Source organism: Gymnoscopelus microlampas, assembly GCF_963454915.1.
Source record: "Gymnoscopelus microlampas genome assembly, chromosome: 23".
NCBI lineage: Eukaryota > Metazoa > Chordata > Actinopteri > Myctophiformes > Myctophidae > Gymnoscopelus > Gymnoscopelus microlampas.
Window position 1 is genome coordinate 13,751,080 of NC_139960.1, and position 13,208 is coordinate 13,764,287.

The following is a 13,208-nucleotide window of genomic DNA, read 5'->3' on the forward strand; positions in this document are numbered from 1 at the left end:
GAGGTTGGTTAAATAGTCTGTTAATGACAGCTAATGGCTAAAACAGATGGGATGCTTTCTCTCTCTCTCTCTCTCTCTCTCTCTCTCTCTCTCTCTCTCTCTCTCTCTCTCTCTCTCTCTCTCTCTCTCTACATTCCTCTCCTCTCACTCTCCCCCTCTCTCTCTTGCAGTCTTCCTAACTTGGTCATGTTCTCTCTCTGCCTAACCAAACACTGAGATCATTTTTAAACAATGTACAACAGCACCACACACACACATACACACATACGCACGCACGCACGCACGCACGCACGCACGCACGCACGCACGCACGCACGCACGCACGCACACACACACACACACACACACACACACACACACACACACACACACACACACACACACACACACACACACACACACACACACACACACACACACACACACACACACACACACACACACAGCTCCCTGTACAGATATAGTACCAGCTACCGCTGTTGTTTTCTGTTCAGTTCCAGTAGAAGGTGTTTGGAGAGTTTGGATTCATGGCAAAGTGTCACAGGTTCGTGAGGAGTTTATCTGTGGGCCTCAACATCCTACTGCTGGTAAGAACTGTTATTTTAGAAGCTCTTTATGGGTGTAACTGTTGTTAATCATCTAACTCACATGAAAGCCATTTTCATTTTGTACAACTTGATACATTACACCAATGTATTAATAGCTCAGAACTATTTTGGCCTACAGGCCTACATGTAGTCACTTATTATGCTCATTATATTTAGTTGAAATAACTAGTAGCAATTGCAATATTTCTATAGTAAGTTAATGAGTAGCCTAGTTTTGAAAAAACTAAAAATTCATGTCATCAGTTTATGTTCAGCTCAGCTGGTTTCTTGTAACAGATGTGTTCAGCTGGTTTCTTTTACCAGATGTGTTCAGCTGGTTTCTTTTACCAGATGTGTTCAGCTGGTTTCTTTTACCAGATGTGTTCAGCTGGTTTCTTTTACCAGATGTGTTCAGCTGGTTTCTTGTAACAGATGTGTTCAGCTGGTTTCTTTTACCAGATGTGTTCAGCTGGTTTCTTTTACCAGATGTGTTCAGCTGGTTTCTTTTACCAGATGTGGTTACCAGCAGTTTTTTACCGGTCACTGCTCCACATGTTTTAATGCGTTGTTATTTACTGTGTTGCGGTCTAATGGGTTTCATTGTGATAGTGTGTGTTCTTCTGTGGTATCTGTATGCAGTGGCGTAAGGTAACTAAGTACATGTACTCAAGTACTGTACTTAAGTACAATTTTGAGGTACTTTTACTTTTCAATACTTTTATACAAGATCACAACGCGACGCTTTGCAACGCGTTGTGATCTGCATTTTTTATTATAATACTTAATAAGCCTTTTTATAAGTTGTTATGCATGATTATGGAAAGTGTTATAAGGCCTTATACGTGCATTATAATGCATTATAAATGTGGTTATAATGCATTATAGACCCGACCTTAATATATACTTACTCGTCTTGTATAGTATACACGTTTGGGGGGGGTCCTTCCCCCCCGAAACTTTTTAACACAGTAGATGTAATTTCCTGTATTCTGATGCATTTTAACAGGGAGTTTAATACTTTTATCAGTCAATTTATGGGTACATTATTTTATTTAATCCATTACACTACCCTAAACTTATAGAAATCATTTTGATGACTGAATAACCTGATATTGGCATGATACTGTCATGACATGATGCTGACCATGATACTGACCATGATACTGACATGATACTGACCATGATACTGACATGATACTGACCATGATACTGACATGATACTGACCCTGATACTGACATGATACTGACCATGATACTGACATGATACTGACCATGATACTGACATGATACTGACCCTGATACTGACCATGATACTGACATGATACTGACCCTGATACTGACCATGATACTGACATGATACTGACCCTGATACTGACCATGATACTGACCATGATACTGACCATGGTGCTGACATGATACTGACCCTGATACTGACCATGATACTGACCCTGATAATGACCATGATACTGACATAATACTGACCATGATACTGACCATGATACTGACATGATATCGACCCTGATACTGACCATGATACTGACATGATACTGACATGATACTGACCATGATACTGACCCTGATACTGACCATGATACTGACATGATACTGACCCTGATACTGACCATGATACTGACATGATACTGACCATGATACTGACTATGATACTGACATGATAGTGACCATGATACTGACCATGATACTGACCATGATGCTGACCATGATACTGACATGATACTGACCATGATGCTGACCATGATACTGACCATGATACTGACATGATACTGACCATGATGCTGACATGATACTGACATGATACTGACCATGATACTGACCATAATGCTGACATGATACTGACCATGATACTGACCATGATGCTGACATGATACTGACATGATGCTGACATGATACTGACCATGATACTGACCATGATACTGACCCTGATACTGACCATGATGCTATCCATGATACTGACATGATACTGACCATGACTAACCATAGAGAGAGAATAAACACATAAACACAGGCTTTGTGTTCTGTCAATTTCAGATAACTGTGATCACCAAATCATTATTTTATAACTAACAAAAACGTTAGTGGTTATGACAAGATATTGAGTTATTATAATGACTTACAATGTCATACAATGTTGGGACCATTTAGAACTAGAAAATGTGTTCAGAAGCGCACAGACACCCAAAGAATGCAGTTTGTTCACAAAATGTTGCAGTGCCATGCACACCACCATATAGGCCTACCCTATATGGTGGTGAATTAACTACTGAATTTGGTCAACTTCAACTTAATTAAGTTAATCAGTTGTTCCTTGCCCATGACCATTTCCGGCCAAGTTTTTTGTGGTGCTGTGTGAATTTGTTTAGAAGTTACTCACCTTTTTGTGATGTTGGCCTATTTGGCTTATACAATTTAATCAGTTCTTCCTTAGCCTATGACAAACTCACACAAAGTTATGCATAAATCCATCCTTATCTTTTTGAGATGTCATAAATGTACTTTTTGTGGCATGCCTTGCCCATTGCCATGCCCCCTCTTGGCAAAAACACATGGATTGTTTAGATATCTTGCTAAACATATCTGATAACAGACAGACAGCCAGCCAGACAGACTCCCTGGGGTTACCCCTCTAAATTGTCACTTTAGAAATGTGCAGATACCCTGTATACACTTAGACTTATCTTGTTCAGTGTGAAAAACAATGTTGCACATTAAGCTAATCTCATGGGGACCCCCCCAAAATACTTTGGGGAACCCCCAGTATGGGAACCACTGCTGTAGAGGGTACCCAGAGTTGTCTTGTCTGGTTCAACTGTGTTATGGTGTGTTCTAATCTGTACTCAGGTGTTTGGCCTGCTGATGATTGCAGTAGGATTCTCCTACGATGCAGACGACCACATTGCAGTGGGATTCCCCTACGATGCAGACGACCACACTTCAGCTGAGGTGACTATGCCTGTGTGCAGTGGTGGAAGAAGTACTCAGATATTTTACTCAAGTAAAAGTAGCAATACCACAATGTAGAAATACTCTGTTACAAGTAAAAGGCATGTGTTCAAAATGTTACTTGTGTAAAAGTATATACAAAAGTATTGGTATCAAAATATACTTAAAGTACCAAAAGTAAAAGTACTAAAATGTTTGAAAATAGCTGATCTACAAGCTCACAACGCGTCGCATCGTGGCGCGTTGTGAGCTTGTAGAGCGGCTATTTTCAAATAGCCTATGTATACAATAGGGCTAAAGTCTTTGTAAATGTATGTTTTATGAAATACTAATTTATATCTGCAAAGTAACTAGTAACTAAAGTTTTCAAATAATTGTAGTGGAGTAAAAGTGCAATATTTGCCTCTGAGATGTAGTGGAGTAGAAGTAAAAGCACTGAAAATTGCAAATACTGTGTGTGTGTGTGTGTGTGTGTGTGTGTGTGTGTGTGTGTGTGTGTGTGTGTGTGTGTGTGTGTGTGTGTGTGTGTGTGTGTGTGTGTGTGTGTGTGTGTGTGCGTGCGTGCATGTGCGTGCATGCGTGCAAGGTTCATAGTTGCAGCACAGCATTGGTTATCATTATTTGATATTAATTAGGCCTAATCTCCCTCTTTCTGTTATCTTCTCTTTCCTTCCTTCTCGCTCAATCTCTCTCTCTCTCTCCTCTCTGTTTTCCTCTCTCTGTCTCTCTTCAACCCTCCCATACCACTCATGTCCCCCCTCTCTGCCCCCCCCCCCCTTTTTCCGTTTCTGTCTCTCCATCCCAGTCAGCCAAGTGGAGCAGAGGTCATGGCATACTGGTCCTGAGAATATTTGGTCCAATCACAGTCATTCTGTCTGTACTGGGAATCTGTGCCTCCGTTAAAGATGTCAAAGCACTGCTGATACTGGTAACACATGCACACACAAACACACACGCACGCACGCACGCACGCACACATGCACACGCACGCACGCACATGCACACGCACACGTACACACGCACCCACAGTGGTGCTTATCATGGGCTACAGTCACTGGAACACGGGCGCTACACTTGTCGCTCATCAGGACATCCTCACAGAAATCTCCCTCTGCCCTCAAATGCCAAATTAGAACAAAGAAGATCTTTCTTCCAAATGAGAAGAAATCACACAAGGTCTGTGCTTGTTACTATGGCAACTTATGACCTGAAACGAACCCACTATCACAGGGGTCTTCAACAGGGGTTCCGGGACCCCTAGGGGGTCCTCAGAGTTACTACAGGGGGTCTGCCAAATCTTTGTGATATGATATTTTTTTACCTTAACCACTTGAACCTTAGCATCCCTTTTCTGAGGAGAACTTTTGCCAAAAATAGCAGATCTACAAGCTGCGAGGCGTTGTGAGCCTGTAGATCTGCTATTTTTGGCAAAGAGGTGTAGAGGGGGAACAAGGTGTAGAGGGGAAAAAAGAGCAGACCACGTAAACATTTTTTTAAATCTGAAACTCAATTTTATACAATATAGAGGGGGTCCCTGCTTCATCTCTCTCTCAGCTAGGGGGTCCTTGGCCTGAAAATGTTGAAGTCCCCTGCACTATCAGACTTGATACAAACCTGACCTCACACAGCGGTGTGATGGTCATACGAGGTGTGTCAGAAAAGTAACAGGACTGTGTCCTGGAACGCCCCCACCGACCCCTGGGGGTCCCCGGACCCCACTTTGAGAACCAATGGCGTAAAGCAGTGGTTCTCAAACATATTCATTGAAGTGGCAATCTTCCTTCCTCCCTGTTAGATTACCCTTCTGTGTAACAGTTTTAGCAATCAGCTTGACGCACAAAAATAAGTCCTCAGAGACAGTAAAAAATCAACAAAGGTGCTTTACTTGAAATTATACAGTACAACTTATTTCTCTTAAGTGTGGTCAAAAAACTGTGTTGCTCCCCACACTGCTTCACTCTACTGAACAAACAGAAAATCCCACCAGACTATGTGAGTGACTAATCAAATAACAAGGGAGCAACCCATAGGCTGAGGCTTAATTACTCAGTGCAATCAAAGAGCCATACTACAGTACTTGCAGGCTGTGTATGACCCAATACAGGTCATACCAATAACATTTAAGGTCATACCAATAATGGCTCTTACATTCATGTCAAGGACATTACATTATTTTCTTCATCACCAATCTTCTCTTATATGGGGGTCCCTGGCTCAAATATGTCGCATTGTGACACGTTGTGACCTTGTAGATCAGATGAAGTGACTAGTACTATAATGTTTTCAGGTAACTGTAGTGAGATGTAGTGGGAGTAGAAATATATATGATGGAAAAATGGAAACACTCAAGTAAAGTAAAAGTACCTCAAAATTATACTTAAAGGTAGGGTAAGTGACATTTTTTGGTTAAAAAAGTGTTTTGTTAAAAGGTTAAAGCACTATATTCTGATAGTAATCATTGCTATAGAGTGTTTGTTCAGTAACAGGAGTCTCCCTGTCTCTCCAGCTCTTTAATAAACAGAAAATAAATGTTCAGGTTGGTGACAACATTTGAGCCAATCAGGAGAGAGTACCCATCAGCTTCATTTTTATAGTGTTCCAGTTCCAATTTTGTCAGCTTATTTCTTTGTGTCATCACTTCCAATTTCACTTGTTTAATCTGTATCCTGTCTGAGTTATCTGCCCTGATTGGATACAATTGGTATCCCGACCTGAAAATGCATTTTCTGTTTAATAAAGAGCTGAGACATGGAGACTCCTGTTACTGAACAAACACTCTATAGCAATGAGTACTATCAGAATATAGAGCTATTTAACACTTATTTTAACCAAAGAAAATCACTTACCCTACCTTTAAGTACTAAAGATACTTGGTTACTTTCCGTCTTTAACTGGTGTAACATCTCTCTTCAGTATTCAACTGTGATGTTTGTGGAATTTGTTGCTCTGATGGTCGTGGCATCTCCACTGATCCAAGACCAAGCAAAGGTAACTGTCTGTCTGTCTGTCTGTCTGTCTGTCTGTCTGTAAATGTGTCAATCTGAAAGACTTTATGTCTGTCTCTATGTAAAAGTCTATCTGAAAGCGTCTGTCTGTATGTCTTTGTTGGTCTGTCTGCCTGCATGCCTGTCTGTCTGTCTGCCTGCCTGCCTGGCTGTCTGCCTCTCTTTCTGTCTACCACTCTGTCTTTCTGCCAGCCTGTCTGTCTGTTGGTCGTTCAAATGGATCTATTACCCACTGAGCAATAGTCGTCTATTAGACGTCCGTCTAAAACAGGGTTATAATTGGTCTACTGGTGAAAGTTTTTTAGCGGTCTAGGCTTAGCCTAGACGTTGATTAGCTGTTTTTTAAACGTCTATTTATAGACCGTCTATATTATAGACGTCATTTCAACGTCTATAATATAGACGGTCTATAAATAGACGTTTAAAAAACAGCTAATCAACGTCTAGGCTAAGCCTAGACCGCTAAAAAACTTTCACCAGTAGACCAATTATAACCCTGTTTTAGCCTACCCCATAGACGTATTTTAGACGTCTAATAGACCAAAAAATGCTCAGTGGGTAGATTGACAAAATAATAATTGACTGTTTAATAACAATAAACTGTTTGAATTGGAAGTCCCCATTGGATATGCACAGAAGTTCTTTGTTGTTTAAAACTTCCCATTGGAACCAAACAGGCAGCTTTTGGCCCATAGAGCTAAAGTACTCAAATGTTTTACTTATGTAAAAGTATCAATACTGCAATGTAGAAAAACTCTGCTACAAGTAAAAGTCCAGAATTCTAAATGTACTTGAGTAAAAGTACAAAATTATTGGTATCAACATGCACTTAAAGTACCAAAAGTAGAAAGTACTCATTATGCAGAATGTCCCATTTCAAATTTTCAAATGTATAAAAATCTTTTGAAAATAGCAGATCTACAAGCTGACTTTCCACCACTGCCTGGGGTCTTCTGCTGGCCTGAAGAATTCAGCCAATATAAATCTGCATTCTGTCTAATGATCTGTAGGGGGCGACCCCTGCACCTGCAAAAAGGCTTTGGAGCAAGAGTTTATATTTTCACTATAAACTACTTTCAATTCTTCTTCAATACCGGATGTTCATTTTTCGTCCTACACGATACCCAACAGGGTTTAGATCCGTCCATCTTATTTTTATCTCTATTTTGTATAAGTTATCTGACGATAACCCAATGCTGAATAAATAATAAATAATAATAAATAGCACCTTTCATGGCATGAATGCAGCTCAAAGTGCTTTACAGAGCAAAAGATAATACAAAAATAAAAATAAAGCATAAGTGCTTTACAGAAAAGCAATAATAATTTAACAATAAAGCAAAAAGAAGAGCAAAAACAACATTAAAACCATTTAAAATAATGGCATTCAAATAATGGCAAAACAATTTATGGCATTAAAATAATGGCCAAAACAAAAAGGCAGTGAATCAAGCAAAACAGTGAAGACAGAGATTTAGAAAAAATAAATTAAATGGAAAAGTGAAGGCTGTTACAATAATGTTCTTTGTTTCATCTGTGTGGATATACTGTATATATCCTTCTGCTAATTGCTGGCATCTGCATGATAAGAGCAATAATGAGTTTAAGGCATTTGGCTTCACTCTACAATCTTGTTAAATAGATCATGCCCTTTTCTGGCTATGCCAAATCTCGTCGTCAAAAATAGCAGATCTACAAGCTGCTCAGTGCGACACATTGTGAGCTTGTAGATCTGCAATTTTCCTATTCCTATTCCCGCTATTTTTAAATGTTTAAAAAGTATCAAATTAATAAATATGTCATTCATTTCTTTGTATATTTAAGTTATTTGTCAAATACGTTATGATTACGACGCCTATAAGGCCAAACAGAGAGAAAACCACAATTAAATCATTAATCGCAATTATTTGTGTGACAATTAATCATCAACTTAAATCTGTAATCGTGGCAGCCTTAACTCTATTGTAATTCTACTGCAAATGGACAGTGAGTTAATATATTTGAACTCTATTGTATTTATGTAGATGGACAGTGAATTGGAGGCCAGGTTTCGCAACATGACCCCCCTCTACGAGGCTGATCCACAGGCCCAGACAGAACTTTACAAACTCCAGGCATCGGTAATCAACCTCTCCTAGTCTGACCTGAGGTGCGTTCTGACTAGGGGTGCGTTCGGATATATAGCACTGAGCGCACTGCTGGCCAATACAAACTAATATGTGAGTGCGCTCCCGGTGCGTATTTCCGAACGCACCCCATGTTTCTGTAACTAGTAATTAACTCAACTCAACTATTACTAACAGATATCGTACATCAGTGTTTTAAAGCTGGCACTAACTGATGTATACAGATAATAATAAAGTCATAATGATTAACACATCATATTTTAATACTTGTATACTGCGTATATATATCTCACAGAGTTGCTTGCCAATCTGTCTGTCTGTCTGTCTGTCTGTCTGTCTTTCTGTATTTCTGTCTGTCTGTTTTTCTGTCTGTCTGTCTGTCTGTCTGTCTGTCTGTCTGTCAGGACCACTGCTGTGGTTTGACGAGTCATGCAGACTGGAAGGACAGAGTTCCTACATCATGTCTCTGGTACGTCCTGTCTCTCTCTCTCTCTCTCTCTCTCTCTCTCTCTCTCTCTCTCTCTCTCTCTCTCTCTCTCTCTCTCTCTCTTCATCAACACTCATATTGTACATATCTAAATAGCAGATCTACAAGCTCATAGCGCTGCACTCAGTGCCGCGCTATGAGCTTGCATATCTGCTATTTTTGAATATCCACATTTTTTTGATCATATCATTTTCATCATATTTTTGGGCATTTTTTTCATCATATCAGCTTCAATCCAAACGTGCGCATGTCTGTCTGTCTGTCTGTCTGTCTGTCTGTCTGTCTGTCTGTCTTTAGTGTTAATTCCTCCACAGAAGAACCCTGTGTACATGTGACTGAGCAACAACCAAGCATCTGGGTGTATGAAAAGGTAACACACACGCACGCACGCACGTACGCACGCACGCACGCACGCACGCACGCACACACACACACACACACACACACACACACACACACACACACACACACACACACACACACACACACACACACACACACACACTACTATACATATAATACCAGTAAGACTCCCTAATCGGGAGATAAGCGACCGTAGGTCACATGTATACAGAAGAGGGCTGTAACGGCGATTGGTTCTAGGTGTGCAGGCAAGAGCTGTTGGTGTGTGTGTGTGTGGTGTGGGAGAGAGAGTGTGTTTATAGGGGAAAGGAGGGATTGTTTGTGGGGGGCAAGCCCCCGAGTTACGGCATTTTATGTGAGCTGCAGTGGCAGGGGGTCCTCCACTGGGGGCGCCACCACTTTTGCATCCGTTCTGGAGCACCAGGAGTGGGTGGTCCCCGGGAATGCCCCGTGAGCAGCCCCGTTGGGGTGGTCATTTGGTAATTTGTCCACATGTGCTCATTTTTTACACTTGGGGGTCCCCGAGGCAGCTGGGGGTCCCTGGAGCTCCGGGGGTCCTTGGAGGGTGTAGTTTGGCAGGTAAGGAGTGTGTGTGCAAAATGTGGCATGGATCGGGGCAATGGGTGCGGAGATATGAGCAGGGCAAAAGTGTGACGTGTGTGACGGAGTGACGGAGTGACGGACGGACACCTGGAGCAGCTTTCTGTAGTAAGTGCGACCTACGGTCGCAATAACACATAATCCAAAACCTAGTACAGCTATTTTTTTTATTATTATTACCTTTTAAATACAAATGTCAAGTTCCTTTGTTTTTACTATTTGTATATCTGGAACCCGGATCTGCAGATCCAGTCCGGGTCTTCTTCCTAATTCAAATGTCTATACATGAAGTTGACATTTTTATCAAAAATAATATCAAAAAATATATAAAATAGCCGTACTTTTGCAATGTTATATATTGGCAGAATCGGCTTTGTTCTAATTGGTTTATAACATTTATGTTAACGCATTAAAACTGGAAAAGCATCTGTGTCATTTCAGATTTTTCTGTTGCCTATTCAAAAATAGCAGATTTACAAGCTCACAGTGCGTCACTGCGAGCTTGCGAACTTGTACATCTGCTGTTTCTGAAGATTTTTGAAAAATCTTGAAAGTGTGAGAACTATTGATTTAAACGGCATTTGTAGAATCGGCCTCAGACCTTAATGGCATAAAAGAGTGACTTCGAGAGCAAATTTGACAGGACAACCGTTACTTTATATTTGATCAGAAGTATCTATACTTTGACTCAAGTCCTGTGGTTTAGTACCTCATCCACCACTGCATACCTAGCCTTCACTTACCTGTACATTGTGTTTGAGTTCAAAGTATTGATCAATGTATTGATGATGCATTTTTGGTGATTGATTGTCTCTCTGCAGCCCTGTGGGCCGATCCTGAAACGACATCAGAGTATCCTGATTAAAGTCAACATAGGAGTAATCTCAGCATTTGTTACTGTGATGGTAAACACACACACACACACACACACACACGCACACGCACACACACACACACACACACACACACACACACACACACACACACACACACACACACACACACACACACACACACACACACACACACACACACACATTGCAGTATTGATACTTTTACTTAAGTGCAACATTTGAGTACTTTTCCCACCACTTTATACAACAAGTACAAGCAGCAAAATGTTGGTGAGGAAAGCTCCGTATGCAGACTGTGCTGCTGACAATAACAATGTATAATAATTATATTACAATACTGGAGGTAAGAAATAAACAGTACAAGGAGTAGTTCACTAAAAACATTTTTTTATCACATTCCTGAGCCAATAATAAAGATGCTAATTCGGTAGGAGACACAAAGGAGTCTCTTTTGATTCTCCTACCGGAGAGACCGCAGGTTATCAAATTATTGACTCAGGAGTGCGGGGGGAAAAAATCCATGAATTTTTGGGGTGAAATAAGGAAAGACAACTCGGAGTAAAAGTTATGTCTTTGTGTGTTGTGTTTCAGTTAACAGCCATGGTTGTTTCATTGGTTTTGGGTCTAGAGGAGTACTGGACGACTCCACCAGTAGAGGTCACCGTGGACGACAACAACAGAGTCAAATACCAGCCCAAACCATCACTGACCTTTAACTAGCGACGGGACGGAAACATTATCGTTATTATCATTTATTGCGATAAAAAAAAAAAACGCTCAAAAATAATCATATCTCAGAGATTTTAATTTATCTTGAAATTGTCCGTCATACACTGGACCCGAGTTGGCTCTGTACTTGGAACGTTTTTTTGTTTGTTTTCCGTCTACACCAAATCTCTCTGCCAAAAATAGTAGATCTACAAGCAACGCAGGTCATTAATTACAAACAGATTACCTAGTAATAATATATACATATTATATGAAATGTGGTTATGTGGTTTGATTCACTGACACGTTTTTAAAGTTTTTTATGTGAAAATAGTTAGTTTGGGTTTGGTTCACGTGTGGATTTAATTAGTCTGATTAAAGGGGAATTGTTGTTTTTTCAGAACATTTAAACTGAAAGAATATAAGACTGTATTTTTGTTTTTGTTTAAAGTTTTAGTTTGAATTACCGGCTTGCCTCTCCTGACGATTGGACCAATTCCAAAAATGTTCAACACCCACCCCTCGTTTGTGGTCCAAATTATCCTAGGTACCAGGTTTAAAAAAGAAGAAGAAAGAAAACCCCCTTTAAACGATTCCATCCCTCACAGCACACTGCTTCGTTTAACAAAGCATTCAATGCACTGCTGTCCACAAGTTATAAGTGTGTGTGTGTGTGGGTGTGTGTGTGTGTGTGTGTGTGTGTGTGTGTGTGTGTGTGTGTGTGTGTGTGTGTGTGTGTGAGTGTGTGTGTGTGTCTGTGCGTGTGCGTGAGCGTGCGTGCGTGCGTGCGTGTGTGTGTGTGTATGTGTGCGTTTGTGCGTGCTTGCGTGCGTGTGTGTGTGTGTGTGTAGATATTTATGAAGCACTTTGTGAGAGACTGTTCCACTTAAAAGTTATTTTCTGAATAAAATGGACTTGAGTTTTGAACTCAGCTGTTTGTACATTTATTGTAACAATGGATGAGATGTGGTTGCTGTTTGTTGAAAAGTGTGCTTGGTAGATCTTTAACATCATTTTCTGTGGAGGAGGATAGCAGAAGGATGTGGATTTTATGATTGAGATGCACTCAGCATCGATCAGATCAGATCAGATTAATCTGCCAAAGTTGTCTAAAGTTGTCTTTTAGGAGGTAGGCCAACGTTTTAAACATGTTGCACAAAATTATAACTTGAATTTCTGGGTTTATATTGTCAAAAAATAGTCTACAATAGATCTACAGACAAATTCATAGAGCTTGTAGATCTGCTAATTTCATTATTCGTCCCAGGAGAAGTAGTCTACATAGAGGGCTCAAGTGGTTAACATGTTTGAGAAACACGAGTGTGCATGCACACCCGCACGTTGGAGGGTTTCAGGCGGCTTGTGTCAGATGTGAGAAGGCCGGGGGACTTCAAGGAAAACGTTTGGGAACCACTGCCCCAAGGAGCTAACACTGAACTTCCAGATCTTCCAGGAAACATTTCCAAACACTTGAGTCACATAATCAGCTTTTATCTACTATAGCAGTGAAAGTGGCTTCA

At 40.5% G+C, this 13,208-nt stretch overlaps 1 protein-coding gene across 3 annotated transcripts; it reads left to right on the forward strand.

Moving 5' to 3' along the window:
- Positions 1 to 399: 399 nt before the first annotated feature.
- LOC311039883 (23 kDa integral membrane protein-like) lies at positions 400 to 12,587 on the forward strand. Of its 3 annotated transcripts, XM_084049893.1 has the most exons (10): positions 400 to 587; positions 3,444 to 3,461; positions 3,498 to 3,545; positions 4,351 to 4,473; positions 6,459 to 6,533; positions 8,575 to 8,670; positions 9,081 to 9,145; positions 9,461 to 9,533; positions 10,948 to 11,031; positions 11,572 to 12,587. In XM_084049893.1, the coding sequence occupies exons 1-10, from the start codon at positions 528 to 530 to the stop codon at positions 11,698 to 11,700; spliced, it is 771 nt and encodes a 256-aa protein (XP_083906019.1). In that variant the 5' UTR covers positions 400 to 527; the 3' UTR covers positions 11,701 to 12,587. The 3 variants fall into 3 exon arrangements, with proteins under 3 accessions (XP_083906019.1, XP_083906018.1, XP_083906020.1); XM_084049892.1 differs by having other exon boundaries at positions 3,444 to 3,545; XM_084049894.1 differs by lacking the exon at positions 8,575 to 8,670 and having other exon boundaries at positions 3,444 to 3,545.
- The last annotated feature ends 621 nt before the right edge of the window (positions 12,588 to 13,208 follow it).

Bases quoted from the DNA above. Each gene is read 5' to 3' on its own strand.
- LOC311039883 (XM_084049892.1), top strand. From the start codon at position 528: ATGGCAAAGTGTCACAGGTTCGTGAGGAGTTTATCTGTGGGCCTCAAC. The intron at 4,474-6,458 runs GTAACACATGCA...ATCTCTCTTCAG, and splicing joins TCAAAGCACTGCTGATACTG to TATTCAACTGTGATGTTTGT. The intron at 9,146-9,460 runs GTACGTCCTGTC...GTCTGTCTTTAG, and splicing joins GTTCCTACATCATGTCTCTG to TGTTAATTCCTCCACAGAAG.